This window comes from Mastacembelus armatus, chromosome 12, assembly GCF_900324485.2.
Source record: "Mastacembelus armatus chromosome 12, fMasArm1.2, whole genome shotgun sequence".
NCBI lineage: Eukaryota > Metazoa > Chordata > Actinopteri > Synbranchiformes > Mastacembelidae > Mastacembelus > Mastacembelus armatus.
In genome coordinates, this window is record NC_046644.1 from 20,833,219 (window position 1) to 20,857,138 (window position 23,920).

Here is a 23,920-nt window from a genome sequence, read left to right on the forward strand (position 1 = left end):
GAATTACTGATGCAAAGATGGGAAAGACTCGTGCAGCAGCTTCTTATGGAAACATGAAGAAACATATCTAATCTATGATCTGATCATTTGATCTATTGGTATCGATTCTATCTGCCCTTTCTGCTGGGGTCCTCTGTGTCCAGGGAGGGTGATGGCTATGAGGGAAGTGATTTTAGTCCCAGACAGACATTTCTTATCCTGCACCCTTTATTGAGGTTCTCTCCAGCAGAACATAGGAACCTGCCACCTGCTCAGTGTGTTACCGACCATCTCTGGGACAGTCTGGTGCTTTGGACCAACAGCTACAGAAAAATCAGCTGCTGAGCATCTGGACCTCTCAGTCAGCCATTGGTTTGCAGAGGCCGAGTCCGACTTGTCCCAGAGACTCTTTGAGGCCTGAATGTTCATCTGAGAATTAATGCTTCCTCATCCAGTCAGTGGTCCAGCAAAGTGCAGCATGTTCAGAGGAACCAGGTGACTGATCCTTTAGCCTGGGGATACTACAGACTGCCCCGTCCTGGACTGAACCGCAGCTTCATCTGCATCTTATGGTGTCAACACCTGCAGTCAAATCAGTCCATCAGCCCTGTGACAGCCATACAAGTAAACACCAGCTATCTAACTATATAAAGCTGCACAACAGCAATAATGACCACATCAACGATTATAACAATGTACCATTTAAATCACAGCAGCTGCTGCATCATATTTACTGGAGACCATGGAAAGGCTGTAAAACAGATCCATCACTGGGCCTAATGACCTGCTCTGGAGCAAATCCCAGTTTAGCTGCACAGAATAAATCTGCACAGGAACCTGACTGGGTTGAATTTAACCTGCTAAACTCACCCGGGAACTGCAAAACCCCGAGTTAACCCCTTATCTTGTTTTTGTGCAGTACCCTCAGGTCTCACGTTAGTCACTGTCGTGGGTTTATTCTGCAGAGGTGCTCTATAAATAAAGTTAGTGTAGTGTTAGTGTATCCCAGAGATCCATCTGAACCTTTGCCTGCAGACCGGAAGAGGAGTCGAGCAGGCGATCTGTGACTTCCTGTTGCCTGTAATTGGGTGAAAGGTGAAGACGACGAGCTGTCATTGTTCAGCGCCGACCGAAAACTGAACTGGTGTCCTTAGACTTTTCCGCCCAGAACCAGCGATGCTGCAGAACACAGGGTGAGGGCACATGTTCTGTTGACAGCAGCTTTGTTCGTTCACATTCAGAATTCCGTTCAAAAAGTGCGACACAGAGTTTGGTTCCAAACAAGCGTCGCTGCGAACAGAGAAGCATCTCAAACATATTGAAGATTAATTTAGCGAATTAATCACCTTTAGTTTGGGACTCCGCTAAAGCCGATGTGTAAATCGAAGTTTTCTGCTTTACAAGCTGTACGTATATCTGTGTTTCTGCCTTTGTCTTTTGTGCATTGACCACGGGAGTTTTAAAGGTCAGAGTTTTTCCACTTAGTTTGGTGAAACCGACTCCTCTTATCGTGTCTAACAAACGGCTTTAGCTTCACAAGTAGAACAAATTAAGCTCGAGATTTTATTTGTAGTTGTTTAACCAAGTCCGTCTGAAACTTGAGACTTTGTTCTGTTGTGCGACCTTAAACAGGTTTTTATTTATATGGTTTATAGTTTCGTGAAAACTGCAGCAAAAGTCTTAACGTTGCTTCAGCTGCTAATGTTTAGCTTCCTGGCTAACACAGTTCTGTAATGGTAATCTTTTATTGATCCATGACAATTGACAGTATTTCTGGAATATAATGTTTGTTTTATTGTGTCAATTAAATTTAAATAGAATTTATAGGTACAGGTAAAATCCTTTCAAAATAAAAGTCCACAGTGTTATGTTCTACTGAATACTGCACCGGAAGTAATCTCAAACTACTTGTCAAAAGTGATCCACCTGGCTGCAGAGTGTGTCCTCCCTGGGAAACATCTGATTTGTTCCTTAATTTCCTGGGAACAGATTGAAGAGCAGCCTGGTAGATTGAAGACAGGTTATGTCTGAGCCCTCCATCCCTGTTAAGGGAGGGTTTTTCCACTTGGACATAGATAGCTTCTCTGACCCCTCACTCAAACCACCTATCTTCTCTGTCCAAAATGTGTCCATCAATGACTTCAAATGAGTGTCCTGTCTCCTTTAAATGGAGGTGCACAGCTGACTGTGGTCCTGAGGGGCTGCTCCTCCTGTGCTGGACCATCCTCCTGTTAAATGGTTGTTTGGTTTCTCCAATGTGGAGTTCTGAGCTTTCTTCCTTACACTGGACAGCATACACCACATTGCTCCTCTTTTGTTTTGGTGTCTGGTCTTTAGGGTGAACCAGTCTCTGTCTCAGTGTGTTGGTGGGTTTGTAGAGAACTGGTATTTGATGTTTCCCAAAAATCCATTTAAGCCTCTGAAACACCTGCTACATGGGGAATGACCAGGTGTTTCCTTTGTGGATCTTGAGGCTCAGCTGTCTCTTGTTTTTCTGCCTGATGTGGATGTTGCCTGGATGTTAACATTTGCAAATAAGCAAAGCATTTACAATCAATAAATCAATCAATCAGTGTTTGTGTGGCTGATTAGAAAACCACAGCACCAAAGAACAGACAAATACAGAGAGACAGTGGCCCCATTGTAAAACCTGTAATAGTCTCAGGCTAAAGGGGCAGGTTTGGAGTGTAGATTGAAATATATGTTTATGTGGCTGCATGAAGGTGAGTAGGAATGAGATTGGTGCCAGCTCTCTGAGCCTTTTCAGATAATCTATCCTGTGTTGCTGCAGTGCCAAGTGAGGGGACACTATTAACATATAAGCTAACTGTGTTCTCTGTGTTTCAGGAAATTAGCCGGCTGCACGCTCTTCATCACCGGAGCGAGTCGAGGGATTGGTAAAGCCATCGCTCTGAAAGCCGCCAGAGATGGAGCCAACATTGTCATTGCTGCCAAAACTGTGGCGCCCCACCCCAAACTGCCTGGAACCATCTACACCGCTGCTCAGGAGGGTTAGGCACTAACAGGCCAGCATGCACACAGCACCATCTGTAGATTCATCTACATTTCAATTGTACCCAAAAAATACACCTTTCCCTCCAGTTTGGTTTAAAAATGCTGTGCACACCCGCCTAGTGAAAACACTTTCTTTGAACTAAAACAATATATTTGTGCTTTTAGTTAAATATCAGATAAAGTAAAAACTGTGAACGGACGGGATCAGACCTAATTCATATAAAATATTGGCCTGAATGCAGCCAGGATCGGTGCACCTTGGTCCGTGTTTTAGCTGCATGTTAGCCTAGTTTAAAATTAAAACTAGGTTAGTCAAGTGTATTGAAAGATTTTCACCCTCAGTAGGAACCAGTGGAGCTGAGAGCCAAAATCTAAAATACACAACAGAATTGTTTTTGTAGCCAAATAAAACAAATATTTTAGATTATGTAAAATTGAGCTGTATTTAGTATTATGTGTTAAATTATTTAGTCTCATCTTAGCCAGAGGATCAGCAGCATCATTTGGAACTTATCTTTACAGTTTAATGCAAGAATTTAAAATCTTCCACAGCCCAGAGGTTCAGAAAAGCAGCGAAACTTTGTGCTTTGGTCACCGTCACTGTGCTGAAAGTCTAAACATCAGAACTGTGTTAACCTGTGTGTTTGTGTGCTTTCTGTGCTGTAGTTGAGGCAGCTGGTGGGAAAGCGTTACCCTGTGTTGTTGACATACGTGATGAGCAGCAGGTTGAAAAGGCGGTTCAGAAAGCTGTTGAAACGTTCGGAGGTAAGGCTGCACGTTTTCCTGGAGTTCACAATTAAAACTGAAATGAGTCAGGTCTGCCTGAGCTCAGAGGGTTTCTGACTATGAGGGGTTGGATGTGTCAGAGCAGGACTTTTCTCCTCCATATTCTCCAATCTAACATCATGTGATAAATTAGTGATGTCTGTGTTTAAAACGTGACGTCATCACAGTGCTTGCATCTCATTGGCAGGTATCGACATCCTGGTGAACAATGCCAGCGCCATCAGTCTGACGGGGACTCTGGAGACACCTATGAAGAAGGTGGACTTGATGCTGGGAATCAACCTAAGAGGAACGTACCTGACGTATGTGTTACTGACTGACCCTGCCCAGGCTGCGCGTTTTTGACGGCTCATATTAAAACATGTATTTGTACATTTCTTATAAGTAGGAAAAACCGAGGGGAACAAATGTCCCGTGTTAAGTCTCAGAGCAGTGATCCAGAACCTGATTCATGGCACCTGGATTTCTTACTTTTGAGTCAGAATGTTTCACCAAATATCCAAGTGGCTGTTTCAGTCTGAAGGAAGTTTGGTTGGAAAACTCACTTCATCCTCCAGGTTGGTTTCAGTGTATGCTCACACTAGGACCCAGGCACATTTGACCCCTGAAGTCCAGTTTGTTTGACTAGTGTGAGTGATCCGTGCTGTACCTGAGCCCAACTGAAGCTCATCTACTCCCCGGAAGTTAAGGAATGTTTCACACAGCTCACCTACACCAAGTATGTGGATCAGAGGGGTCACAGAGTCCACCATTAGATCCTAAAAACCCTCACCTGTGCTCACCTCCATGGTCCACCTAATGAGTCTATTCAGATCAGGTGTGAAGTGAAACAAACCTGGAGGATGAATCTGGGCCCTCAGACTAAAGAAGCCACTTAGATGAGCAGTGAAACGTTTCAGCTCAGTCCAGTTGCTCTGACTAGGCTTCTAGATAACTTCACCTGGACACACAGATGTGAGTTTCAGGGGTTTATTTGTTTATTGATTTTTTTTTTTTTATTTTTTATTTTTTTTCTTCAACCGAACTGAAGAAATGAGGAAATTAAAATAGCAAGGACCAGTGGAGTGCCCAAACACGAGCTGCTGGTAAAAGTTGCTGTTAACGAGTTGGCGAGCTTCTGTAATTCAGTATTTAACTAGTTGTTCTAACGAACACGTTCTAATGAGGAAGGAACTGATAATGAGCTGCAGTTCATCTGCACCTGCTGATTTTAACGAGCTTTAGCTGACACATCTCTCGACGTTTTAGGTCTAAGCTGGTCATCCCTCATCTGCTGAAGAGTTGTAATCCTCACATCCTGAACCTTTCGCCTCCACTCAACCTCAACCCTGTCTGGTTCAAGAGCCACACAGGTAACCACAGAAACCAGCTGACCAGGTGTCCCATCATGCGTCTGTGCAGTAATAAAATGTTTTTTGTTTTGGTTTTTTTAAGCATACACGATGGCAAAGTACGGCATGTCCATGTGTGTTCTGGGAATGGCTGAAGAGTTCAGAGGTCAAATTGCTGTCAACGCCGTTTGGCCCAAAACTGGTCAGTGGCTAAATGTTACTGTTAACATTCATCTGATAGTAAATTAGCATGCTAACCCTGCTGTGTCCTGTGTGGTGTTGCCATAGCAATCCAGACAGCAGCCATGGACATGTTGGGAGGCGAGGGCGTTGCTAAACAGTGCCGTACCGCTGACATCATAGCAGACGCAGCCTATGTCATCCTGTCCCAGCCCAAGGACTACACCGGTCAATTCCTGGTGGACGAGGATGTCCTGAAAGAGCACGGAGTCCAAGATTTCAGCCCGTATGCCGTCGAACCAGGTGAGCTAATGCTAACCTAGCTTGAGTAATTACAGCCTAGTATTCCTGAAGCCGGTCATGTGATGCTCAGGGTGGTCTCTGGTTGGTTGGTTGGTTGGCAGGTCATCCCCTGCTGCCTGACTTCTTCCTGGATGAAGCACCAGAGACACTGGTCCAACAGATGGAACAACATGGTAAATACTGTAACTACTACTACATGTGCAGCTGATAGCACTCCAGTTACTGTAACAGTTGTTAAATATGTACGTACTGAAAGGTTAATAACTTGAGTGTGCTTAACCAATCAAATCATAGCATGAAGTATATTAATAATTAACTGAAGGATTTTTTTATAATCAGCCTGACCTGCTTTTATCTTCCGGTTGCCAGGGGCCACACCTGCCTTTAAACCAGCATCGTTGTCATCGGCCGCACCCGCCTCTGCGGGACCTATAGAAAACACATTTGAGGTGATCAGGGGCGCCATCAGTGAAGACATCGTCAAGTCGACACAGAGCGTTTATCAGTTCGACCTGTCAGGTAACAAGAGTAGAAGGTTTGGAGGAAGTCTGCAGCCTTATAAGGATCCTGTGTGTCATTAAAATAAACGTATGTCCTTATAAGGAGAACACGGAGGCGTATGGTTTCTAGACTTGAAGAATGGCTCCGGCAGTGCGGGGCAGGGTCAACCACCTGTAAAAGCTGACGTCGTCATGACAATGGACTCGAACGACTTCAGCAAGATGTTCTCAGGTGAGCCATCACCATGGTAACAGGACATCATGGATGTAATGTAACTGCAGGGATGCGGTAACCATAGCAACATTGACAAGAAGTGTGATTTGACTTCTTTTTTTTTTTTGTGTTCTCTTTCAGGGAAGCTCAAGCCCACCATGGCCTTCATGTCGGGGAAACTGCGGATCAAAGGCGACATGACGCTCGCCATCAAACTGGAGAAGCTGATGAGCCGCATGAACAGGGCCAAACTGTGAGACTGAGGCCACGCCCATATGCCTTTCGTGCTGCACCCTCCGTGTGCAACTGTCCATGTTGCCTTAATGATGACATTATTAATAATGCTGTTAATACAACAAATAACATTGATAAGACTACCAATAATAATAATAATGCAAACAGAACATGAAGTCTACATCAATGATACAACTGTGTGGTTTGATCATAAGGTCCTCATACAGGATGAAGAGACAAGTATAAAACCGTTATGTCAGCTCAGTTAGTAAAACAGAAATGTCAGGATGCAGAAGTGAACACAGTTGAGATTAAGTACGTGTTCAGAAAAGATTAAAAAATGTGAAAATACTAAACAAAAGTTGTTGTATTGTTATAAATTTATGAAATTCATCATATCAGAGTTTGACGTTAAGAACAGACATCTGCAAAAAGACTGACAACTCTGAAGTCCAGGTCTTTGGCTCTGCATCTGCATGGTCAGATGGGTCCATGTGGTGTCAGTATCATCACCCGCCCAAATCAACGTCATTTGCTCCACCTTTTGCACCTTTTCCTCCTATGATATTCACCTAGACCTGACTAGGTAAATAGCTCCTTCTGGAGCTAAACCTGTCTTTCCCATTTCACTCTTCATTCTCCTCAAGGACCAGGAGGTCTACCTGATGCATGCTGGGATGCATCCTAAGCAGATGGAGCAGCTGAGAAGATGGTGATAAAGTTCAATGTGAGAAAACAGTGACAGTTTGTTCAGTGTGGTGCAGCTGTCTCCATCAGAGGAGGCGTAGCAGCCCCATCAACAGAGTATGAGAGACGCGTATTAATAATTAATCTGAGGAATGACTGACATGCAGCCACAGAAATGTGCACAATAAATATTGACAAAAGTCACAAGAGAGGATATATTTCTGATTTCAGTCAGGCGCGTCAGTGCAGGACTTCATTACAGGTGAGTAAAATTACTACTATAACACATCAGTGTACTGCAGTACTGTATACAGATAAGTTACTGTGCAATATGGGCAGGAAAGAAAAGCTCTGGTTTTTTTAATCTTTCACATTTTAAACTGAACACAGCATCGTCCGTCATGGTGTGGTATCAGCTAGCCAGCCAGTACCGTTAAATTTTTTTTTTAGTTCGCTTATTTGTTTAAAATGTATATAATCAGAATCTTCAGGTATTAAATAGACAATAAACAGATTCAGTTTTGCCTTACAGTTATTGATTTTGTATGGAATTAGTAAAACCTGACTAGAGTTTACATTTACATCGTGTTTCACAGTGTCTTCAGCGGAATGAAGTATTTACTTATATTTTATCTTTCTTTCTACAAAATCTACAAAAGTTAGTACTGCAGTATAAGTATTTTAATGTATGTACTATTTGGTTCTTCCTGTGTATTTTCACGGTATCATCAAATATAGAAAGATTTATTTAAGAGAATTATTTAATGGTTTCTTATAACTTAATGTATAAATATATAAGTAATGTGTTTGGGTTTGTGTGTATGTTTGTTTTTTCAGTTGCCATGGTGATATACCGTGTTGTTGTGCATCAGGAACACTTCTTCCTGTCTGGCGACGCCCATCTGACTGTCGTCCAATTGGTTGGCAGCAAAGGAACCAGCACGCGTGTCCCATTGGCTGAGGGATCTGTGAGTCACAGCCACCTCAAATAGGATTTTTTCCAAAGTGACACTTAAAACTAGTAAACATGAGTTTGAACATTCATCCAATTCAAATATGGGATATTCATATGAAAACAGTTAAAAAAATATTTTTAAAAGAAATGACTTTCAAAATGACAAATCTTTAAGTGCACACTGAATATTTAGATTATAAAATGTAGCAAATTCAAAATTGTGTACATGACAGCGCAAACTTAAAAACGTATTTATTTTATCTTGTGTATTACAGGTTTATAGGTAGAATCTGTATCCAGTTAATCAACAGTTGTATCAGACCAATTTTAACGTGAGCCGTCAAAAACACAGTTCAATTATCTGTTGCAGTATCAATTTAAAATGAATTCTGATGGTCGTTCTTCAGATTTGCCATAGAGTGAAGAACTTGTTTTGCTGCAGCAGAACCACAGAAGAAAAAGTAAGTTTTCATAACACAATTTTACTAAATTAAACAAGTTGTTTTTTCATGTATTTTAGACTAAAACGTGTAATAATATCTATATAATATCTTTGTTTATTTCTGTTTATATCAAATCCAAGTTTAAATTCTCTGCTCACAGGTGGAATTTGCCGTTCATTGTCCCGCCAGTCTTGGAGCTCTGCTATTGGTCCATCTGGAAACCCCGCCCACGAGCAGGGTGTGGTTTTGTTCGAAGGTCGTCGTGACAACGCCTGAAGGCGGAGTCTCGATCTTTCCCTGCTACCGATTCATCAGCTGCTCGACGTCGCTGGCTCTTAGAGATTCCATTGGTCGGTGATGAGGCATGAAGCTTCTAATTCTACTTTTTACAAAGTTTCTTTGGTGATCAATGAGTTTTTTGTATTTTTATATTATTTTAAATTATATTTTTGTGTTTTTTCAATTTATTTTGTGTTTGTTCTGAAGCAAAGTTTATTTTTGATGATGTCAGACCGGTTGAACTGGATCAGAGGATAAACGAACTGACGAACCGCCGGCAGACATATCGGTAATCAATTTAAATATCAAGTATTGTATCGTGAAAATGTGCTCAATCTTCCTGTTTTAGGCTTCATAAAATGTGTTTTATTTAAAGATGTCAGAAATAATCTGGATTTTTTTAGGTGGAGTTTCTATGACGATGGTCTACCAGAGACGATGAAGGCTGATGGTGTTACCTCACTTCCTGCTGAGGATCGATTCTCCATATCCAGGGCAACCGACATGATTGTGACCTTTAGTGAAGCGTATGTTCTCGACTGCACAAACCGCTCAGATGGCCTTTACTTTGGAGAAGTTCTTAGTGACTTCCTGTTCCTGTTGTCTCCTTCACCTCTTCTACCCTGCAGTCTGCTGGAGCTGGGTCTGGAGAGCTTCTGGTTTCTTCAGCAGCGGTGGTCATGTTTTCATCAGATCCATCAGCTCTGCTTGAAGACCAGGACCCCAGTCTGCAGTGAGACCACTAGTTCTTTAACCACCACCAGTTTTAATGAGCATCTTTTAGAAACAGTTTGAAAAGTGTTTCTAGAAATTGTTCTTAAGAAAATAGTTAGGGATCAGTTGATTTGTTGTGATTTTCTTATATTGTTTGTTATCTATGGCTATAAATGTTATTAATCGGACTCACCCTCCTGGTGGTTAGGGCTAGTGGAGCAGTTCTGGAGGGAGGACTGGTTCTTTGGGCATCAGTTCCTGAATGGAGCCAACCCAACTCTGATCCGCCGCTGCACAGAAATTCCACCTAAACTGGCCGTTACTGAGGAAATGGTTGGGGCATTGCTGGAGGGGGGAGTCAGCCTCCATCAGGAGATGGAGGTGAAGTGCTATATTTCTGTCACTTTAACATAGAGATGCAATAATTAAAATGATAGAAACACCTAAAAACAATCATTCTGTACATTGTGACTAATGTGTTGTAAATAAATGTATATTTCGTATTTTATAGCTGCTGTGTGATCAATGCTGAGGTTATTTAAATACTGTGCGTTTCTGCAGAGAGGAAACATGTTTGTGGTGGATTATCAGCTGCTGGATGGTCTCACAGCAAACACTGTGAACAGGAAACAGAATTACCTGACAGCACCAATTGTCCTGCTTCACCTGAACTCCAATTACCAACTGCTGCCCATTGCCATCCAGGTAATATCACCTGACTCCTGAACACAACAAGTAAATATGTCTGTTTCATCGGCATAAAAAGATCCTGATTTATTCAGCTTATTTTTTTTATATCCAAATCATATTTGAACATGGAGTTTAACCATTATTGAGAATGTCACTGAATTTATTTTCATTTAGTAGAGTCTCTATTCTTTGTTGTATGTTACTGCATTTTTTGTTATGTTGCTGTTATATCAAGTAGTTGCAGAGGCACTTACTTAAATCCCAGGTGAGAAATAACTGAACAGTTTTATGCTGAGCAAGATTTTCATAACATGGTGCTGCCTAGAGGATTTAAATATCTATTCTGTTCTCATAATGAACTATAAACATGTAACACAAATACAATTGTGTTGTCTCCTTGTTTCCTTACCTAGCTGAAGCAGTCTCCAGTTGAATCCAACCCGGTCTTCAGTCCTAAGGATCTGAAAGCTGATTGGCTGACGGCTAAAACGTTTGTACGTTCGGCAGACTTTGCCGATCATGAGCTGCGTTCACACTTCCTGCGCACACATGTGATGTCAGAGCTCTTCGCCATGGCAACACTTCGCAGCTTTCCCATGGTGCACCCTCTCTACAAAGTACGCAGAACTACAAGTCGTGTCCATACCTGTTTTTCACCTGTGTCTTTGCACGTGTTCCAGTATTTTCTGTATTTGTGTTTTTTGCAGCTGTTGATTCCTCACTTCCGTTTCACTTTGGAGATCGACGCTCTGGCTCGACAGCTGCTGCTTTCCAATGGAGGGTTACTACAAGAGGTCTGAGTCCACCGCTTTAGCGGGCCGGGGACTTACCACCATTTATTAATTTTAGAATATTTTAATATTGTTTGAAGGTTATCCTTTACTCTGGAAGTACACAGGGAAGCAGACATCAATCTATTTTTAAATATTTGATCATTTTAGTTTAAGATTTATTTTTTATTTACAAAATATCATGTTTTCTGTTTTTTTAAGTTTAATTTTTAACTTCATTTTATGCAATATTAAGTACACAGCGGTGGGCGGAGCTGCTACGCTGGAGTTCCTAAGGAAGGCGTCGGCCTCTCTCACCTATCAAGACCTGTGTTTACCTGATGACATCACTGGGCGTGGCATGGATGCTGTTCCTGGTTATTATTACCGTGATGACGGCCTGCGGCTGTGGGACATCATCCACAGGTGTGATGTGACCTGAAAAGATTGAAAACTTTACTTTATGCTCAGTGGTATTTATTGCTCTGGATTATTAGTCTTAATGTAATGAACTAAAAGAACTGATGAAATTCTAACATGGGCTGACTATGGCGTGCTGTAATTATCCTTTTTGAAGAAGAGCTCTGATAAGGTCAGTGCACAAGTGTAAGGCAGTGTGCTTCTCCACTGGACCAATGAGCAAATACTGTGCAGATAGTGGTCATGGGAGTTGTAGTGTCAAATTGCAGTTTATTTCAGATGCCTTTTGAGGAGACTCAGATTTTAAAAAACATATAATTCCACCTGCCAAAGTGTCTGGTGGGAGTCACTGTATTTGGCAGGTGACAAAGTCAAACCCAAACCGTGATGTAAAAATATTCAGCCCATCGTTTCAGTTGGAAATGTGATTGGTTTAGCTCAAAAGTCCCTGTGCTCTGATTGGCTGCAGGTATGTTGAGGGAGTGGTCAGCTACTATTACCACGGTGATGATGATGTCATCAGAGACTCTGAGCTGCAGAGTTGGATTAATGAGATCATTGTGTTTGGTCGCCTAGGAGACGTGAAGAAAGGTATTTCAAAATGGTTGTACTGTTGTATTTTTGAGCATCAGTGTTACTGCTGCAGTACTTTCACCAATATACTGAAGTATTTTACCTGAACTCTGATTTACACTGATACAGAAGTTTCAAAATAAAAGGTGCAGTACTATCAGAAGAACATCCTCCTAACTTAAATGGGTTTCGTAGAAACACCAAAGTCAATTGTAGTTACATTTTCTTTTAGGGTTCAAAATAAATGTGGACATAAAATTTGTAAAATAACCAAAGTGAAGAAATTTAATAAATCAGCCATAATATCGGTCTCTACCAGGTTTCCCAAAATCCTTCACTTCAGTGTCGGAACTTGCATACTTTGTTACCATGGTGATCTTTAATGCATCTGCACAGCATGCTGCTGTAAACAACGCGCAGGTAGAACTAGTTTTCTTGTGCTTTTGTAAAATAAAATTACTTCGGTCTCTGTGCCTAGTGACAAAATTTTCCTGTTGTGTTCTTGTGCAGCTGGATTATTTCGGCTGGATGCCGAATGCTCCTGTGGGACTGCAGCGCCCTCCTCCGGCATCCAGGGGACACTGCAGTGAACTCAGTCTCCTGGACAGTTTTCCTGATGTCAACTCCACCGTGCACGGCCTCACCACCATCTACCTGCTCAGCAAGGAACCTGCAGACTTTGTATGAGCACAAAAACTGCAAACCTGTCAACTTCATTTATATCAGTAACACTAGAAACACTGTCAGTATAACAGAGTCCAGTCCAAACAAACTGAATGAACATCTGTGACAGTCTGAGCACTCCACTTCATGAAAGAGGATACTGCGCGATTGTTGGATTAGACTGACTGGGTCCGACACAGGGGTTCCTAATAAACCGACTGGGCACGACACAGAGGTTCCTAATAAACCGACTGGGTCCAACACAGGGGTTCCTAATAAACCGACCGGGCACGACACAGGGGTTCCTAATAAACCGAGTGGGTCGACACAGGGGTTCCTAATAAACCGACTGGGTCCAACACAGGGGTTCCTAATAAACCGACCGGGCACGACACAGGGGTTCCTAATAAACCGAGTGGGTCGACACAGGGGTTCCTAATAAACCGAGTGGGTCGACACAGGGGTTCCTAATAAACCGACCGTGCACGACACGGGTTCCTAATAAACAGACCGGGCACGACACAGGGGTTCCTAATAAACAGACCTGGCACGACACAGGGGTTCCTAATAAACAGACCTGGCACGACACAGGGGTTCCTAATAAACCGACCGGGCACGACACAGGGGTTCCTAATAAACCGACCGTGCACGACACAGGGGTTCCTAATAAACCGACCGTGCACGACACAGGGGTTCCTAATAAACCGACTGGGTCGACACAGGGGTTCCTAATAAACCGACTGGGTCCAACACAGGAGTTCCTAATAAACCGACTGGGTCCACACAGGGGTTCCTAATAAACCGACTGGGTCCAACACAGGGGTTCCTAATAAACCGACCGGGCACGACACAGGGGTTCCTAATAAACCGAGTGGGTCGACACAGGGGTTCCTAATAAACCGACTGGGTCCAACACAGGGGTTCCTAATAAACCGACCGGGCACGACACAGGGGTTCCTAATAAACCGAGTGGGTCGACACAGGGGTTCCTAATAAACCGAGTGGGTCGACACAGGGGTTCCTAATAAACCGACCGTGCACGACACGGGTTCCTAATAAACAGACCTGGCACGACACAGGGGTTCCTAATAAACAGACCTGGCACGACACAGGGGTTCCTAATAAACCGACCGGGCACGACACAGGGGTTCCTAATAAACCGACCGTGCACGACACAGGGGTTCCTAATAAACCGACCGTGCACGACACAGGGGTTCCTAATAAACCGACTGGGTCGACACAGGGGTTCCTAATAAACCGACTGGGTCCAACACAGGGGTTCCTAATAAACCGACTGGGTCCACACAGGGGTTCCTAATAAACCGATCTCTGCTTGTCCTCTCAGGTTCCTCTGGGCGGCTCAGCGGAGCAGCATTTCACAGAGGTCATTCCAAGGGAGATGGCAGCTCGTTTCCGTTGTGACCTGAAGCGTCTCACCTGTGACATCAGAGCAAGAAACGTCGGCCTGACGCTGCCATACGTGTACCTGGACCCCGCCTCCGTGGAGGACAGCGTGACGCGCTAACATGCACTGTGCTAAGAGTTATTTTTTCATTTTGATTTAAATATAAAATGTTAATCAATGAAACTGCTCAGTTATAAACTTTAGAATAAAACAGAATAATTCATGGTAATTTATCCCAAGACGCTCATCTTAGCTTTAATTTAAGTTAAATCATCTGATGATATTTTCTCTTTGAAATTAAGAGTTTGTCTCTGGTATTCATTTCTATTTTGTGGAGAAATGATGTGGATCTCTTGCATCTTTGTAGAGATATTTTGATTTTAGGTCAACACATACGTATCGCAGCAAAATGAACCAACAGTATCAAAAATAAAATTCACTATCACTGATGCAAACAACTGTCCTGTTGTAGCTGCTCAAAGTGGAGCAGGTTTTACCAGAAGGGCAGTGGCGCCCCCAGAACATTTTCACAAGGGTGGCCAGAGGGGGGCCGGAGAAAATCTTGGGGTGGCACACCAAATTGGGCCTCTAAGTGGTACCTCAGGTTGAGTTCAGCTCTAGACTCTTTTCCATTAAAAAGACAATATACATCAAACACATTTACCTCAATTTTGAGAAACACAAACATTTTGAAAACACGCGTTTCATAATTTTTTAAAAACAGCTCTTTGTAAATTGAGACAGCACAGCGCGCACCTTGACTAAAACAGCTCATAGACATTGTCAGGTCTGATAACGCTACTCTCTCAACTGTTTACTAAAACACACGCTAACATTAAGGCCGACACTACTTACAATTAATATTACAGCATTAATTTACTTACTGGTTAGCTCTCCGGACTGCCAGCTGCCAGTGTTAGCCTGCCGCAGTGTCCTTCCCACACAGGGACAAGACTGAAACAACCTGGAGTTAGAGTGAAAATGTGTGAGGAGACTAAATTAATTTATTAGATTACAAAAAAAGTGCGCGTTCTAATTAATATACCTTATAGATGTCGGACAATGCTTCTGCTTCTTCTTCTTCTTCTGCTGAATCACTAAACGCCTTTTGGGATATTATCGCCCCCACAGGTGAAGGTTGGAATTGCTGTTACCAGTCAGTTGAAATTGCTGGGCAGCAGCGCAGGGTTGTATAAATATTCAATCATGAATCATTTACTTATGATTTATTTATTTATTCATTTAGGCTTTGCATTATGTCTTGATTGAAGATGACTGTATTGTTTGTATGCACTGAATATGATTTATTAAAAGACTGGAGCTTTTCTGGGGGGGGCAGTGGGGTGGCAGGGTATTTTCCGGGAGGGCGCACGCCCCCCGGCCCCTCTTTGGGGGCGCCGTTGCAGCAGGGGACATTAATGATATTAGGCAGGAGGTTTTAATGTTGTGGCTGATCAGTGTAAAGTTTTTAATATTGTCATTAAAGACGCTGAAATTTCTCACCTGTTCAGGACAGAGCTCTGTTTCAACAACACTAATAAACAAACAATAATTTTTCAGGTGACTAAATGTGTTTATTCTGATTATTTCCACACAGCAACCGGTTAATTCTGACTCTTCCATCCTGCTTTTATTTTGTAAATTCACACTGTTCAATAAATGAATCTATTGGTGTGAAATAAAATAACACATTTCAAACACCGGTTTAATAAAACCATAAAAGTTGTACAGATTCATAGTTTAGCGATTTAAAAAAAAACATATCTTTACCGTTACTTTATTTTTTAGCAGAGCTCCTTCCGCACAAGCTTAAACCCACACATGGGACAGCAGCCGTTCAATATCCGGTTCGAATGACCCAATTAGCTACCAGGTGTGTCCAGGTGTCCGGCCATAGGCTATTTATCAATGTCAGTCGCTGTCAGTGGCCACCGAGACGCGAAGCGGAACATGTTGGCTGTGAGAATTGTGAAAATGACGACCATGATTTGGGTTTGGTTCGGTTTGATGACCCTGATCCGGTTCAACATGGCAGAGGAAACACATCAGGAAGCGAACGGGGGTTTAGCGGGTTGGGAGGCGCTGTTCTTGGACTCTGAGCCGCCGGTGGAGACCCGGAGAGAACTTTTTCCTGTGTCGGTCTGGAAGTTTTTGGAAGGTAAAAACACACCTGGTCGGGTCCAGAGATCTCAGTTGCTTCATATCTTATTAACGAAGTCCATGAACCTGAATTTTCACTTGTACACGTCCAAACCATGTGCAGTAGATTAAGTCATCGATTTTCTCCATTAACGTATTTACTGTTTCAGATTTTGGTAAATGAAGTGATTCCGAGCGCATCCAGAACTCCCTCGGCTTCAGCCAGACAACCTGTGTGGTTAAAATTCAGTTTTTAGTATAAGAGAAAGGGGCTGAAACTCTTCAGTCTGACCCGGTTTCCGTTGGTCCAGTTTCAGAGCACGTGGACTCATCAGACCTCGGACGGCCTCAGTACCGCTGTAGCAACACGTCCCTGTCGGTCCGCTTCTCCCTCGTCCGCCACTCACGCCTGCGTCTGGAAGGTGAGTTTGATTTGTGCATCTGCTACAGCCGTTTCCATACTAGAAGAGTCCTGTTTTTCTAAAACTGGGGTAATCCGGTGGTTGTGTTGGTGGGGGTGATGCTGTGGGGGTACTGGTGCGAGGAGGAAGACCAGAGTGTCCAGTTTGACTGGTACAGAAACAATTTGGATGCAAATGGGTACTGTTTTTCTGTATTTCTATAAATCCTCTCACATTAAACCCTGGACTTGGCCTTTTTACATTTCCATTAATGGTTTCAAACAATGAGCTGAAGTTCAGAGCCTGGAGAACAAAATGTGGACCTGAAACCTTCTGGACTGAATGGGAGTCGCTTCTTCTCCCCACAATGTGTTTATACTTCTGTTCTGTGTTGGTCGATCAGCCCAGACTCAAACTTGTGAACCTCCTGATCCAAGATGCAGTTCCTTCAGTCAGATGGTGTTTTTCAACAGACTTGTTCTATTACGGGTCCCCAGCACAGACTGATCTGCCCTCAGGTGTGTTTCACCAGAGCAAGTAGAGCTCACTGTCCAGATACCTGTATAGGGGGGTGGTGCCCCCTGCTGGCTGATCAAGTCTCATCACTTTTTGTTCATGTAACATTGACTTTATACATTTTTTTTTTTCAAATCATATTTGCAGGTGGGAAGTTGTCGCTGCCAGAAAGGTGTCAAGGTTCAGTTCGTACCTTTGGCCCATGGCTGCTGCTGAAACTCTCCTATGCCAACTGCCGCATGGAATCATGGGTAAAAATTTCTTGACATCCACTGTAGAATGTATCAGCTCTCATTCTGGTCCTGGAGACCATATTAGGTTAATGTCAGTATTTGTAAACTGAAGACCATAACTAGCTAAAACTGGTGATGCTGCTCTGTTGCAGGTTTCTGATGGAATGAGGTTTCGCCAATTCAGACTGCGTTACTTTGACCACCTGCTGCAGGCTGACAGCACTGGCGTGGCCACTTGCAAGACTCCTGCTGCATCAGTGCAACCGGCACCACCTTCAGTGACCTGCACATCAACAGGTGTCACTGTGAAACTACCTTTTGGAGCAAGAGTGAAGAGGGTAAAATGTCTGAGTAAAGGTGGCGTACCTGGAAGAGCCCTGACGACAACCACCCAGGACGCAGTGTTTGTGGATATGCCGACACCATCGGACACGGTAAGGAAAGTCTAAACCACAATGGACTTTGTGAATAGTTGAATAGGAACTAACATGGGACTGTTTCACAGGACTCAATCTTTGAAATCATTTATGTTGACTTGACTGGTGAAATGGCCACGATGCTGGCAGCTTGTTTCAGTGCAATAACACAAAGTAGGCTGAACTGTCAAAAAAGATTTCTGAAAGAACAGGATCTGTGGAGATTTTGGGACTTGGAGGAGTCTGGTTTTGACCTACTGGAACCAAAACCATGTCCAGATGATGACAAAAGTGAACCAGCAGCAATAACGAAAATGATCTATACTGATGTGAAAAACTTTGAGTTGTGGGAATTCAATGAAGTTCCTGAGGGACCGTACATTGACAGTAAAACAAAAGCTCCTGCTGCCAAACGGAGCACTCCATCTACCCCAGCCAGATCTGCTTGGGCCCCTGTGACAAGTATATCTCCCCAACCTGCAACCATACCCTGTGCTCCCCCAGCTACCATAACCAGAGCTGCTTGTGCTATTATCACAGCCAGTGCTGCTCCCACCTCAAATATCTCAGCCTCTGCTGTGACCCGTACAGCTGCTCCTACCTCTGCAAAGACCAGTGATGGCCCAGCCACTACTGGCGCCCCTCCAGCCGATGTCACAACACACATGCTTTCAACCACGAGCACCACCACAACAAATATGATTCCAACCACAACTGGTGGTACCCAATCCACAGTTCATGCTGCTCCACACAGAACAAAAGCAGCTCTGACAAATGCCATCCTGGCATCTATCACAATCAGCACTGCTTTGTCAGCAACTGGTACCACTGCCCCAGCCAGAAATGGTGCTACTCATTCCACTACCTCAACTAGCGCTGGTCCAACCATAAACATGGCTCCAAACGCAAGCAGCATTCCAGTCACAACCATAGTCGGCATCACCCCAACTATAACAAACAGTCTGAACACTGTCCTAACACCTACCACAGCCAGCACCACCCCATCTGTAAATGGCATGGCTCCAAATGTGAGTATTGAGACTACTAGCACTGCTCTAACCACAACAAATGCAATTCCAACCACAAACAATGTCTTAAAACCTGCTAAAGCCAGTGCCACCCCAGTCCTGACCAGAGCGGCTCCAACTACAACCACAACCAACGCTGCACTGCCCACAACTGGAACTGCGACCCCACTCTCAATTGGTGCCATTCAATCAACTACCAGAGTCACTGCAGCTCCAACAGGCTATGCCAAAGCTTTTACCGTAACGGTGACTCCACCCACAACCAGTGGCATTCAATCCACTACCAGCATCACCCCAACCATGAAAAAAGAAGCTCCTGCCACAGCCCAGCCCAGCCGAGCCCCAACCATGACCACTATTGTGATGACCAGAGCAAGTGCTGCTCCAACCACAACAAAAGCAGTGCCAACCACTGTCCTAACACCTACCACAGCCAGTGTGATCCCGACTCTGACCAGTCTGGCTCCAACTTCAAGTATCATCACAACCAATGCTGTTCTGCCCATGACTGGAACTGCTCACCCGCCCGCAACTGGTCCTGTTCAGTCCACTGTTACGGTCACTGTAGCTCCAACAAGCACTGCCAAAGCTCCTACCATGACTAGTGTGGTTCCAGATGCAACCAGTGGCCCTCAATCCACTGCCATAGCCAGGACCACCCTATTCATGACCAGCTTGACTCAAACCAGGACAAAAGCAGCCCCATCTGCAAATGCTGTCCTGGCTCCATCCATGGCTGGTGCAGTCACAAGCAACACTACTTTGCCAGCAACTGGACCCACAGCCCCACCCACACATGGTGCTACTCAATCCACTACCACATCCATCACCACCCCAACAAGAAACAGGGCTCCAAACAAAAGTGTTGTCCCAGTCACAACCATTGTCAGCATCATCCCAACCATAACAAAAGGTCATGCCACAGGCAATGCTACTCCAGCCATGACAAAAGCAGCTCAGAATGCTGTGCTAATGTCTACCACAGCCCATGCAACACCAACCCTGACCAGTGTTGTTCAGACTACAAGCACCACCACAATCAACACAGCTCTGCCTACAAATGGAATTGCTCTTCAGTCCATAACAGGAATCACTGCAGCTCCTACCATGACCAGTGTGGTTCTACCCAGAATCAGTGGCACTGAATCCACTACCACAGCCAGCACCACCCCATTCATGACAAGCTTGGCTCAAACCAGGACAAAAGCAGCTCTGTCAGCACACACCATCCTAGCTCCATCCATGGCTAGTGCTATCACAAGCAACACTAGTTTGCTAGCAGCTGGTGCCACAGTCCCACTCAAAATCATTGCCAACCAATCCACTACCTCGACTAGCACCATTCCAACAACAAATGAGGTTCCAGTCTCAAGCACTGTCCCGTTCATGACCATAGTCAGCATCACCCCAACCGTGAAAAAAGCTCCTGCCACAGCCAGTGCTGCTGCAACCACAACAAAAGCAGTGCCAATCACTGTCCTAACACCTACCACAACCAGTGTCATCCCAACCCTAACCAGTCTGGCTCGAACTTCAAGCATCACCACAACCAATGCTGTTCTGCCCATGACTGGAACTGCTGCCCCACTCACAACTGGTGCTGTTCAGTCCACTGTTACAGTCACTGCAGCTCCAATAAGTACTGCCGAAGCTCCTACCATGACTATTGTGGTTCCACATGCAACCAGTGGCCCGCAATCCACTGCCATAGCCAGCACCTCCGTATTCATGACCAGCTTGGCTGCAACTGGGACAAAACCAGCTCTGTCTCTACACACTGTCCTGGCTCCATCCATGGCTGGTGTAGTCACAAGCAACACTGTTTTGCCAACAACTGGTGCCACAGCCACACCCACACATGGTGCCAGCCAATCCCCTACCTCAACTAAGTCCACTCCAACAAGAAACAGGGCTCCAAACATAAGCACCGTTCCACTCACGACCATAGTCAACATCACCCCAAACATAACAAAAGAAGGTCCTGCCACAGTCACCGTGGCGCCGTCCGTGACCACCATTGTGATGACCAGAGCAAGTGCTGCTCCAACCACAACAAAAGCAGTGCCAACCACTGCCCTATCACCTACCACAGCCAGTGTGATCCCAACCCTGACCAGTCTGGCTCCAACTTCAAACATCACCACAACCAATCTTGCTCTACCCATGACTGGAACTGCTGCCCCACCCACAACTGGTGCTGTTCAGTCCACTACTGCAATCACTGCAGTACCATCAAACACTGTGAAAGTTGCTGCCTTGTCCAGTGTGGCTCCACCTACGACTAGTGGCACTCAATTCACTGCCACGGCCAGCACCATCTCAATCATGACCAGCTTGGCTACAATCAGGACAAAAGCAGCCCTATCTGCAAACACTGTCCTGGCTCCGTCCATGGCTGGTGCTGTCACAAACACTGCTTTGCCAGGAACTGGTGCGAAAACCCCACCCACAAACGGTGCCAACAAATCCACTACCTCAACTAGCGCTGCTACAACAGCAAATGTTTCTCCATACACAAGCACTGTCATGGTCACAACCAGCATCAACACAACCACGAAAAAAGCTCCTGCCACAGCCAGTGCTGCTCCAACCATGACCACTATTGTGATGACCAGAGCAAGTGCTGCTCCAACCACAGCAAACGCAGTGCCAACCACTGTCCTATCACCTACCACAGGCAGTGTCATCTCAACATTGACCAGTCTGGCTCCAACTTCAAGCATCACCACAACCAAAGCTGTTCTGCCCATGACTGGAACTGCTGCCCCACCCACAACTGGTGCTGTTCAGTCCACTGTTACGGTCACTGTAGCTCCAACGAGCACTGCCAAAGCTCCTACCATGACTAGTGTGGTTCCACATGCAACCAGTGGCCCGCAATCCACTGCCATAGCCAGCACCACCCTATTCATGACCAGCTTGGGTCCAACTGGGACAAAAGCAGCCCCATCTGCAAACACTGTCCTGGCTCTATCCATGGCTGGTGCAGTCACAAGCAACACTACTTTGCCAGTAACTGGTGCCATAGCCCCACCCACAACTGGTGGCAACCAATCCCATACCTCAACTAAGTCCACTCCAACAACAAACGTGGCTCCAAACATAAGCATTGTCCCAGTCACGACCATGGTCAGCATCACCCCAACCATAACAAAAGAAGGTCCTGCCACAGTTACCGTGGTGCCATCCGTGACCACCGTTGTGATGACCAGAGCAAGTGCTGCTCCAACCACAACAAAAGCAGTGCCAACCACGGTCCTAACACCTACCACAGCCATCGTGAGCCCAACCCTAACCAGTCTGGCTCCAACTTCAAGCATCACCACAACCAATGCTGTTCTGCCCATGACTGGAACTGCTGCCCCACCCACAACTGGTGTTGTTCAGTCCACTACTCGAATCACTGTATCATCAACATCAAGCACTGCCAAAGTTTCTACCTTGTCCAATGTGGCTCCACTCACAACCAGTGGCAATCAATCCACTGCCACAGCCAGGACCATCTCAGTCATGACCAGCTTGTCTCCAACCAGGACAAAAGCAGGCCCATCTGTAAACACTGTCCTGGCTCTCGCCCTGGCTGGTGCTGTCACAAGCAACACTACTTTGCCAGGAACTGGTGCGACAACCCCACCCCCAAATGGTGCTACTCAAACCACTACCACAGCCAGCATCACCCCGACCATGAAAAAAGGAGCTCCTGCCACAGTCGGTGTGGCTCCAACCATGACCACCATTGTGATGACCAGAGCAAGTGCTACTCCTCCCACAGTAAACACAGTGTCAACCACTGTCCTAACACCTACCACAACCATCGTGATCCCAACCCTAACCAGTCTGGCTCGAACTTTAAGCATCACCACAACCAATCTTGCTCTACCCATGACTGGAACTGCTGCCCCACTCACAACTGGTGCTGTTCAGTCCACTGTTACAGTCACTGCATCTCCAATAAGCACTGCCAAAGCTCCTACCATGACTAGTGTGGTTCCACATGCAACCAGTGGCCCGCAATCCACTGCCATAGCCAGCACCACCCTATTCATGACCAGCTTGGGTCCAACTGGGACAAAAGCAGCCCCATCTGCAAACACTGTCCTGGCTCCATCCATGGCTAGTGCAGTCACAAGCAACACTGTTTTGCCAACAACTGGTGCCACAGCCCCACCCACACATGGTGCCAGCCAATCCCCTACCTCAACTAAGTCCACTCCAACAAGAAACAGGGCTCCAAACATAAGCACCGTTCCAGTCATGACCATAGTCAACATCACCCCAAACATAACAAAAGAAGGTCCTGCCACAGTCACCGTGGTGCCGTCCATGACCACCATTGTGATGACCAGAGCAAGTGCTGCTCCAACCACAACAAAAGCAGTGCCATCCACTGTCCTAACGCATACCACAGCCAGTGTGATCCCAACCCTAACCAGTCTGGCTCCAACTTTAAGCATCACCCCAACCAATCTTGCTCTGCTCATGCCTCGAATAACTGTAGCACCAACATCAAGCACTGCCAAAGTTCCTACCTTGTCCAATGTGGCTCCACTCACAACCAGTGGCACTCAATCCACTGCCACAGCCAGCACCATCTCAGTCATGACCAGCTTGTCTCCAACCAGGACAAAAGCAGGCCCATCTGCAAACACTGTCCTGGCTCCATCCATGGCTCATGCTGTCACAAGCAACACTGCTTTGCCAGGAACTGGACCCACAGCCCCACCCACAAATGGTGCCAACAAATCCACTACCACAACTAGTGCTGCTCCAACAACAAATGTGGCTTCAAACACAAGCACTGTCCCAGTCCCGACCATAGTCGGCATCATCCCAACCATAACGAAAGAAGGTCCTGCCACAGCTGGTGCTGCTCCAACCATGACAAAAGTAGTTCAGAACGCTGTGCTAATGTCTACCTTAGCTAGCACTGATCCAATCATCACACCTACCACGGCCAGTGTCCCTGTGACCCAAACCACAAGCACTTCAGCCCATGCTACAACCACCACCGGTCAAATAACAAGCGCACACACAGCCAGTGCTGTT

The 23,920-nt window shown here is 45.2% G+C and overlaps 2 protein-coding genes and 1 long non-coding RNA gene across 3 annotated transcripts; all 3 read left to right on the top strand.

Annotated features, from left to right (window-relative positions):
- The first annotated feature begins 1,015 nt into the window (after positions 1 to 1,015).
- Positions 1,016 to 6,900, top strand: hsdl2 (hydroxysteroid dehydrogenase like 2). The gene is made up of 11 exons (XM_026298022.1): positions 1,016 to 1,172; positions 2,827 to 2,990; positions 3,661 to 3,759; positions 3,968 to 4,082; positions 5,029 to 5,132; positions 5,215 to 5,313; positions 5,400 to 5,594; positions 5,696 to 5,767; positions 5,964 to 6,113; positions 6,198 to 6,326; positions 6,450 to 6,900. The coding sequence occupies exons 1-11, from the start codon at positions 1,156 to 1,158 to the stop codon at positions 6,563 to 6,565; spliced, it is 1,260 nt and encodes a 419-aa protein (XP_026153807.1). The 5' UTR covers positions 1,016 to 1,155; the 3' UTR covers positions 6,566 to 6,900.
- A 1,175-nt stretch (positions 6,901 to 8,075) lies between these two features.
- On the top strand, positions 8,076 to 8,971 carry LOC113124688 (uncharacterized). The gene is made up of 3 exons (XR_003295073.1): positions 8,076 to 8,197; positions 8,592 to 8,645; positions 8,788 to 8,971. It is a non-coding gene; the product is annotated as an uncharacterized LOC113124688 (long non-coding RNA).
- A 373-nt stretch (positions 8,972 to 9,344) lies between these two features.
- On the top strand, positions 9,345 to 14,261 carry LOC113124770 (hydroperoxide isomerase ALOXE3-like). The gene is made up of 11 exons (XM_026297871.1): positions 9,345 to 9,433; positions 9,536 to 9,639; positions 9,829 to 10,001; positions 10,182 to 10,325; positions 10,724 to 10,927; positions 11,018 to 11,104; positions 11,337 to 11,506; positions 11,970 to 12,091; positions 12,393 to 12,493; positions 12,584 to 12,754; positions 14,082 to 14,261. The coding sequence occupies exons 1-11, from the start codon at positions 9,345 to 9,347 to the stop codon at positions 14,259 to 14,261; spliced, it is 1,545 nt and encodes a 514-aa protein (XP_026153656.1).
- The last annotated feature ends 9,659 nt before the right edge of the window (positions 14,262 to 23,920 follow it).

What these genes read in the sequence shown, in the direction of transcription:
- hsdl2 (XM_026298022.1), top strand. An exon ending in AGCTGTTGAAACGTTCGGAG is followed by an intron (nt 3,760 to 3,967) that starts GTAAGGCTGCAC and finishes TCTCATTGGCAG; the next exon opens with GTATCGACATCCTGGTGAAC. An exon ending in CTGGTTCAAGAGCCACACAG is followed by an intron (nt 5,133 to 5,214) that starts GTAACCACAGAA and finishes GGTTTTTTTAAG; the next exon opens with CATACACGATGGCAAAGTAC.
- LOC113124770 (XM_026297871.1), top strand. Translation starts at nt 9,345, where the DNA reads ATGAAGGCTGATGGTGTTACCTCACTTCCTGCTGAGGATCGATTCTCC. An exon ending in GACCAGGACCCCAGTCTGCA is followed by an intron (nt 9,640 to 9,828) that starts GTGAGACCACTA and finishes CCTGGTGGTTAG; the next exon opens with GGCTAGTGGAGCAGTTCTGG. An exon ending in GCCTCCATCAGGAGATGGAG is followed by an intron (nt 10,002 to 10,181) that starts GTGAAGTGCTAT and finishes GCGTTTCTGCAG; the next exon opens with AGAGGAAACATGTTTGTGGT.